At 45.4% G+C, this 9278-nt stretch overlaps 1 protein-coding gene across 1 annotated transcript in view; it reads right to left on the reverse strand.

Annotated features, from left to right (window-relative positions):
- Positions 1 to 6: 6 nt before the first annotated feature.
- Positions 7 to 9278, reverse strand: part of TNFRSF11A (TNF receptor superfamily member 11a) — an 18476-nt gene continuing 9204 nt past the window's right edge. The window contains exons 8-9 of the mRNA XM_031059295.1: positions 6844 to 7722; positions 7 to 2695 (exon numbers count right to left, since the gene is read on the reverse strand). Of these exons, the coding sequence (XP_030915155.1) occupies positions 2313 to 2695; positions 6844 to 7722 (1262 nt within the window). The 3' untranslated portion in view covers positions 7 to 2312. The remainder of the gene's footprint in view (positions 2696 to 6843; positions 7723 to 9278) is intronic.

A 9278-nucleotide genomic window follows, 5' to 3' on the forward strand; every position in this document is an offset into this window, starting at 1 on the left:
GTCCTCATTGAGGACACACAATAAATTTCCATTATCTCCCTTCAAACCAGGATTTTGAGCCTGCTCTCTGGTGGCATTTACAAACCACGGGAAGAAAGAAGCTGCAGAAGGAGAAAAAGACAGACCTGGGTAATTTACCCAGAGATGAGGGCAAGAATTCAGTCCTGCCTGCCCTGTAAATGGGGCTGGTTGGATGTTTTCCAGCAGGACTGATGTCTTGAAGAACGCTTTCCAGAAAAAAGCAACTGAAAAAATTAAGACGAAGTGGGAAAATATTTATACCACCTTTCCTGAAGGTGATGGTGGTTCTGCTTCCTTGTTCCTATTGCACCAGTGCCAAGGGGATAGAGAAGTACTCCAGAAGACATTAGAAAGAGGTTGTAAAAGATCCAGCAGGAAAGACAAAACAATCCCACAGACAAGAGAGCCTCAGTTACACACCTTCAGAGAGGCAGAGGTAGCTTGGGCCATCACTGAGTGACACACTACCTGCCCGTCTGAGTGTAGGGTAGGGTGATCTTGTTTTTCAAAGGCCGCAGAGAGGTGGAAGTGGGACTGGCTGTTCATTTGCCCTTTTGCCAGTCACCCAAGAGAGAGTCTTGCACATTTGTACTGAACTTTACATCCCAGATATATAAACAATGCAGAATTATTCTCCTGAGATGTGAAGATGGATAAGCCCATCCTTTTGTTTTATGCATGAGAAGCTCTTCGTGACACAGTGATCACCTTATCAGCTTTGTAGGTACTCTTTCCCCACAGAGCAGTACTACTGCAAACAGCAGCTATGCAGTGAACCCCTCAACTTTAAAACCTTCCCGGGAAGAAGCCCTCCCAGCCAGAGACCTTTTCCAACAGGGAAGCCAAAGCTACACTAGGTAAGAGATCCCTTTGCTGTCTGGCAGGAAACAGAGCACTTGCCTTCCTGAAGGCTCCAGCTGCAGATAGATGCCTGCAGCACTTAGACCTGCAGGAGAATGTCAGAAAATTATCCCTTGTCAGAAAATCATTAAAAATGTTATCTTTTTCTTTTGGGAGCTCCTTGAGACTCTGCTCCCTTCATCTTTCTCTCCACAGTGGCTGCCGGAGAAGGCTACAGGATACTGGACATGAACCAAAGCCAGCTGAGTAGCCAAGATTCCCCTCTAAATACAACTACTATTATTCTTTAATGCCAAACCTTTGGTCCCATTGCTCATCAGCTGTCAGTTCAACGGAGGCAACATGCTGACTTCAGCTCACACAGGCCAAGTTCTGGAAATTGCTTCATGCTACCTAAGTAAATCTTTGCCTATTAATGAAAATAGCAAAGGGAATGACAAAATTGTTTGGGCAGATAAAATTGACCCTGACCAAATTCTCCATCTTTGTAACTCCTGGAAACATCCACAGCTGGTTGTCACAGACCCTTTTTCCTTTATCTCTTTCTGCTAGCAGCTCTTTGTCTTAAATTATAGTGATGCTATTCCTGCAGCAGTGTACCAGGCACACATCACTCTCCTCTCCAGAGGCTTAACTCCTCTGGAGAGGTGCAATAAGGCAGAGGTGAATCAGGGTCATTATAAATGCTCTTTGCTCGAGATTAATCTGATATGCTTTTAAGGCATATCAGCTGCATTTTGCATGTTATCATCCTCTTGTGGCAGCATTACACACACCTATTTATACCCACAGGTCAGTAAGGGGCAGCCCAGGACCTCGGCTCTGGTGCTGATTTGAGACTGGAATGTCTGCTTCCTTGGAGAAAGATGGAAAGGGATGATGCCACCTGCCACATCACCACAGGGAGGCAAAGGCTGCAGCAGCACCATGGCTTCCTTCCACCTCCAAGACCCAGCAAAATGGGTACAGCTTAGCTGCAAAAAAGAAACCCTGAGGCACAGCTCAGTCCAGTCCTTGGCCACACTGTCCCCTCTCCAGGAGCATCCTGCCCACCTGGCCAGCAGTGCTCTCCTCCTCACAGAGTCCCCAGGGAGAGGTGGCAGGGAATGGGGGGCAGGCAGGGAGCCCATCTCCCTGTAGGGGAGAGGAGAAAGCCCTGCTGCTACTTCTGCAACAGGGGCAGCGTGCCCGGCTTCACGCATGTGCCCGTCCTCATTGGCCTCCACCCAGAGCACCAGCACCACCACCACCACCGACATGTGTGCCATGAGGGTCCTTCCAGCTGTAAAATTTCCCAGGAGACACCAGGGGCAGCAACAGTCTCCCAGTGTATTGTGACACCCAGGATTTTGGCAGCACGGCAGCAGCCCCACACCCCGTTGGGGGCTGTGTGCCGGTGCCCTGGCCCGCAGCAAGGACACCGTGTCCCCTCAGTTCAACACCTTCTCCGAGAAGTGTCCCAGCTTCCCCTCCTCCTGCACGGGCTGGGAGGCTTGTCCACCGCAGGAGGGGCCCCACTCCTGGGCCAGGGCTACACCAGGCCACCGCGGCCCCACGCTCCCCGGGGCCGGGCGGGTGCCCTGCAGCTCCGCACACTTCTCCTTGTAGTGCTGGGCATTGCCGGCGAAGGTCTCGCAGCGGCTGAGGTTCTCCTCCTGCACGGGGCTGCCCACGTTCTCCTCGCTCAGCCCCGAGGAGGCCGCCGTCCCCTCCTGAGAGTTCTGGCTAAGGTAGACAACAATGATGTCGCCCTTGAAATTCATTACTTGTCCACTTGAAATAAAGGTGGAGTTACTGTTTCCAGTCACATTTCCTGAGGAAGGACGGGGGAGAAAAGAAGACACACATGATTAATATTTTCCCCTCACAAGGTGGACGCTTAGTGCAGTGAACTTAATCTGCTGGGGTGGCTTTGTTCTTGTTCCATTATTTTTTCCCCCGTGACATGAGGATACTCTTATAATCAATGCCTTCCACTGGACCTTTTCATTATTTCCATTTTCATCTCCTCAGGACAAAGTCTGTCATATGCAAGGAGCTTGTCTGGAAGGGCTGGAAACATTTTCCCTCTGAGCTGTGATCTGGGAAGCCAGAGAGAGGGTGACGATCTCATGTCCCCTGTGCTGCCTGATGCACAAAGCTGTGTCCAATCTGCCTCTGCCTGGAGTTTGTGAGGAAACGCTAATTATTTCTGATTATGAGATTTATTTCTTCTTAAAGTCCCAGAAATCACACTGTTAACCAAAGATGCAATAAACTCCCAATCAATCCTACCATTTGGGTTAAGTAGCAGACTTCCTGAATAAATACTGAAAGACTTAACAGCAGATCACACAGTCACACCGTGTCCAAAAACCACAGAGCTTATACAATTATGTTATATAGTCCAGATCCTCCAGGTATGTACACTCTGGCACTCATCTCGCCTCTGCACGGATTTAGCTGGATACAGACTGATGCCATTGAAGAGACAGACTCTATATTATAGCAACTTAACAGAGTTATGGTTTCAGTCAGCCTGCCTGAGGTTACAGATTTTTCAGTACAAATGCAATCTTTCTGCTATTCAAGGACTGGGCTGCTGACCTAAGTGACAGCAGGACCAGGCTCTGGGAATTAATAAACTTTCCTCAGAGCAGAAAGAAAATAACTGAGAACAACCTTCCAACATCAAACTAACAAGCCTGCTGAAGTTTGAAAATGAAACAAAGTGAAGAAACCAACAAAATTTTCCTAGCCTGTCAACACCCTTTCTAAGAAGTGTTGTTCCTGCAGTGCTTCACTTCATCATTACTTGCAGACTGATCCGACTCCTTTTAGATATTATGTATTTTCTTCATTACATTCCTCAACACTCGAGACATTCCCATTTTCCTTACAGATAAACACAGCCCAGCCCAGAGAAATGTTGTTTTTCCACTGGCCACAGGTCCTGTTTGCACACCAGCACTGGGCCCTGGTCTCCAGCTGTGTGGAGTCAGGATCTGTGCCTGCTCAGAGCTGAGTCTGGGCAGCACTCAAGTGTCTCTCTAATAGGCCCCCCTAAGCAATCTTATTTATTTCACCTAAACCACTGCATTGCTAGCTCTTTGCTTTCTTCCCAAGGGCTGTTGATTAACATGAGATGTCCATAAGGGTTTTCTCTGCAGGAGTTTTTCCCTGCTGGTTCTTTCCCCTGTGTTTGATTCAGTGTGGCTGTTTGCCATGAATAAAAGTCTTGGGCATAATGGCAGTACAAAAATAACTGTTTGTCTTTAAACAGATTGCCTGTCACTCGCAAAAGGTGCTGTGAATAAAGTTACCAGTGCTCAGCACGAGATCAAAAATTTAGAAATATATGTGACAGTGGGAAGGGAAAAAAAAAGGCAGATTAACACATTTTTAATGTTTAGCTGAATGTGGCTGGCAAACCTTCTGTGCTTTCTGAAGACACCATGCTGAAACAAAAGGATATTTAAGGCCTGAAAGCACAGAAAATGGACACAAGAGCTTCCTACACTGCGCAAGAAAAGTGCTTCCAACCTGAAAATTATAAGGGACACAGTCAGAATGAAGGCATTGTTCTCTACAGTGTTTCAGCCTTTTGATCTCTTCAGACGATCTGATATTAATAACAAAGACAGATTAATTTTTGTGGTAATTGTCCACTGAGAACTGGAACAAGGCAGGCAAATAATTTTCTCTGAGACATTTAATGGTCTCTAGGTGGTGAGAACTGTTTGTCACTGCCAAACCAGGCTGGTTTGGGATCTGGAAGTGAAAGGCTTTGCAAAACCAGTCCCAGTTATGAGTCAGCTAGGTTTTCCTGCACTTGTGTTATGCTGTAGCCCTGCACAGGATTTGAGGTGGGCCTGAACTGATCCTTCAGGTTCTGACTGCCTCCAGGCTTGTGAGAAGAACTTGTGAGCAGCTTTGAAGAACTGCTTGAAGGCTTACCTCCATCTCCGGTGGTGAGCCCTGGAAGAGGCACCTGTGCAGAAGTCCACTTTGGTCCTCTAGGATTGTTTCACAGGAGGGACAGAGTGTACCAGTTCTGTTGTCACTTTGAGTGTTAGTGAAACAAGACCACAACTTCATGGAATTTACCATGGTCTTTTTTCTTCCCATTTTTCACCCACCCTTTTTTGTACCATTCTGTTTTAGCATAACTGTGTGCAAAGCCTGGTGGCTCCAGTTGCTTTGAAAAGCTTTACAGAAAGTTATGTTACATGCACATTTATTCCATCTGGGCATTTCACAAGGCCTAGCAAAATGACAGATGCTGATCACCCACACGTGCAGCCCTGGCGTGCCTGGGCTGCTTCAGTGAGGAACCTGTGGCTAAGCCCTGTCCTGGTCCTCATGCAACCAGGCCCTGCCAGGGGGGCACGGCCATTCTGTGGGCAGAAAAATTACTCTGCCAACAAGCCAGGTTACCCACAGATCAACTAACCCACGCTCTGATACTGCCCACAGCTCTGTCGGTATCTTCCTGTAGTCATGCATAAAAACTGGCAAATTAGGAACATGGTATCTGTGCTCAGGTTTCACCAGATGGCACTATAGCATGTACATATCCAAAGGCACAGACACAATTAAAATCCCATATAAAGAGTTGTGCTGCAGATCTAAGATGGCACTTGCTAGCATAGTGCTTATATCCAAGCTTTCCCATTTGCTCTATTGTTCCTTAATATTTTCTTGTTCTTTTGTGTCATATTTAAAAAGAAAAGCAGTGCCAAATATAACTTAGCTTTCAGTTGTACCTCAAGAGTCCAACAATAACAAAAAAGATAATCTGTGTTCTCTTTACTCCTGCTGCATTTTGTATAGACCAGACAGGGAAAATGCGTCAAGATTTCAGGGAACTGAAGCAGCAGAAAGTTTCTGCTCTTCAGAAGATGAATGCTACACACTTTCAGATTCCCATATGGAATGCATGTTGAGAGAGGAAGGGCCTTCAAGTGTGTTGTTTTGGGGCTTTGGCAGACTGACAAGAATGTCTCTGTAAGAAATTTTAAGGCACGACATGATTTTAAGGAAAGCCAACAGCTTACAACTGCTGTGGGTATTACAGTAATACTTGGATGTCCCACTCAACACTAAGGTCTCATTATGCTTGGCAGTGCACTGATATAAATAAAAATAGATCATCCAACTTTATGAGATTATAATCTAAAATGACTAATAACATATGACAAGCAGATTGCAGACTTTTGTTCTGAAAAAAAGTCTGGGGAAGAAGGTTGCATCCAGAGAAGACGTGTAACTTCCCTTCTGCTGGTTTTGCTTCAGTGCTTTTCTTCCCTTTCATTTGACAATTTTGCTATATTAACTCAATTAATAAATTAGCAGACAATTAGTAAAGTAATCAGTGTTTCAGAGTTGTTTAGGGAACAAAGCATATGTATACGGAGAAACAGTGTCTGTATGAAACCATTTTATGTGAACATTTATATCCCAGCAAATAAAAACAAAGAGAAAGAGCCATAAGCAGAAAATTGTAGATAATCTCTTAGACCCAGTCACAGCCACCAGCCTGCAGCTCCAGCTGGAGTTTCACTGATCACTGTATAAATCTAACTGGACTTAAATCTAATGGCAAAAACATGTGTGCACACTGGTGAATGAAAAGCATCTGCCTGAGCACTATGCATCCTAGCTTAGCTCAACCTCTACATCCCTACATTGCATTCTGCTAACAGAACTGCCTGGCCTCTGCAGTGACAGCCAGAAGGTGGGTTCTGCCTTGCTGGTTAGATCAGGGTGGGACAATGGTCCCCTGCTGGGCTCATTCTTCTTGCAGAATTCAATACAAACCAAACAGCCTAACAGTTTCAGATTTTTTTTCAGACTACCTTCAGGGCAATTAAGTGAAAAAGCATAATTTTCTTCTCCTAAATCAGATCCTCTGAATACTACTGAGCTAGCAAAGAGGACAATTCTATACAATTGTGTATGAGTGAAGCCTAATGGGCTTACCAGATGCCGGAGGGAGGTCTGAAGTGCTGCTGTTTGTCCCCGAAGTGCTGCTCTGTGTCCCTGAAGTGCTTTTGTTTGTGTTCTGGTACTTCACGTTGGTACTATCTGAAGGTGCATCTTCCATACCAAGATTGTTTGCTAGAGTGCTCTGACCAGCAGAGAGAAAATTCAAACCACAGGTGCACTGGGCACAGGAACCAGTTTCTGGGGAGGTGGAGGTGCTGTCAGCCACAGCACGACAGGGTTTGTAACACTTTTGGGGAGATTCTCTGTACAAAGTGCCACACCTCACACAGATCTTCTCTGAGTCACAGTTTGTTGCAAAATTATCTGTGTCTTTATTGCCTATTTCCTTCGGGCAACTGTGGGCATGTTGGCAAGATTTCTGCAGAAGCTGGTCCGTGGCAATGTGTGCCCCATCTGTGCTGGAGGGAGGGTGAAAGCCTGGAGAGACTGATACATCCTCTGTGCTCCCAATACCTGAAAAGTACTGGTTCAAGCTGTCATTCTCCCCTGCCTCCATTGGTTCTGAAAATGATGACACAGTTTTACTGGCAGTCTGACTTAGGAAAGATAAATAATCAGTGTTATTGAGATTCTTATCCATGTACTCGTCTTCTGTGGGAACTGGTGGGAATTGGTAATCATCAGTCTCAGTTACTACAGAAAACTCTCCTGCCTCACAAGGCTCCGTGCTGGGGCTCTCATTCCTGCAAGGACTGTGATCAGAGGTGCAGCACGATTTTCCAGGGACAGGAGAGCCCGAGGGGACCAGAAGACATGTGCCTTCAGCAGTCTGGGGGACAGGAGCATTTGTGATGTTCACAGTAACATGTGCATCTCTGGGGAGTTCCTGAAAGAAATTAGAAGTAAAAACGTCTTTAACAAATAGATCAACATGGAATTATTTTTTAGACAAAGAAGGAAAAGGCAGGTCCTTCCTCTGTGTGGAGCTGCTGAGGTTGACCAGTGCTGCTATATTTGAGTCTTGATGTGCAGTTCTACTCTGCTGTGAAACTGTGGCTGGGGATGCTGGGTTTAGCAGGGGCTGAGAATGGAATCTGGTGGCCTAGGGAGCAATAACATTCAACCTTGTGAAACAACTATTCCTAGCTTTTTCTTTGAGGCCACTCAAGTTGAGAAGAGTTAATAAGCCTAGAAGAGTTGCTGGATTCTGCTGTTCCTTATGGACCATTAGTAAGACCCACTGCTTATCAGGTTTTGGAAACACTTCCATGTGTCTGAAGGGCTATTGATCTGTGAAGGCCTTACTGGGGGCTCAATTTTTAATATTAGCAATGACTGAAGATAGAACCTGGGTTGATTCAGAAGTTCTGAGACAAGCTAAAAGAAAACACAAGCAAGGTTGTATTAACCTGAAAGGTTTGGACAAAAAAATGCAAAGGCCCATGACATCCTGTTGTTACAGTAACTGACAAAGTAAAGCTATGTTTTTGGTAGCAGCTCCAAAAAAAAGGTTGGGAAATATTTCAAGGATTTTCTTCAGTTTGTACAAGTTGTGCTTTAAAGATGGGTGTTTGGGAACTGATACCGTTAATTTCTAGCATCTGCTCAGATCTTCCAGGATAGAAAAGAGAGTGTAAGTGCTGCCAGCCACTAATTGCTGTTGATTCACTCCTCTGTCCCAGAGGACCTGAGCAGCTGCCAAGACAGGAGGTTGCATGAAGACTTATGAGACAAAAGAGGAACTGCCTGCTCAGAAAGGTGGGTTTTTTTGGTATGTTCGGCTTTTCTTTTAAGCCATGAAATTGGAGTCTTTCAACAGCTAAGCTCATCACAGCTCCTAGAAGGGGTGGTGGGACACTGGGGACACCTCAGTCCACATCCACAGAGTTAAGCAGGCTGTGCACATGAACTTGAAGCAGTGCTACCATCTGTTTCAAGCATGGAGCTGGTGTTCTTCCAGAGCAAAAGTTCTTTTTTTTTTCATATTGGAATGCATAAGTAGGATTTCTTCCTCCCTAGAATTAAGGAGTCAAACAGTTTCTTTAGCTGATGGCTCTGTGTTTAATCCCTTGCATGCTTGGCATTTTTGGCATGACCCAAATCCAAGTTTCTTCCCTGTGAGTAGTCTGGTATGTAACAAGGGGCAAACTCAGCTGAAGTTTTTCCTGCACTTAGGATTTAGAAAGGCTCTCTCCCAGGCAGTCTCAGGTGTTCAGCAACCAGTGGGTTCATGATTAACTTTCTCACCATAAGTATTAAATAATCACGAGACTTTTATCTCTGTTAAAACTGGATAAAACCAGAGAGCAGGTTCAGAAGCTATTTGTGAATGATGATTTCACATGCCTCACATTTACAGAAAACCAGACTGAAAAAGCCTAAGTTGTGAGCAATTTTTGAGGAACTCAAAATTTCTTTTCTAGCCAAAGATTACCATGGAGTCTGCTTCAGAAGGGGTGTCAGGAATG

Source organism: Geospiza fortis, unplaced genomic scaffold (assembly GCF_000277835.1).
Source record: "Geospiza fortis unplaced genomic scaffold, GeoFor_1.0 scaffold58, whole genome shotgun sequence".
Lineage (NCBI taxonomy): Eukaryota > Metazoa > Chordata > Aves > Passeriformes > Thraupidae > Geospiza > Geospiza fortis.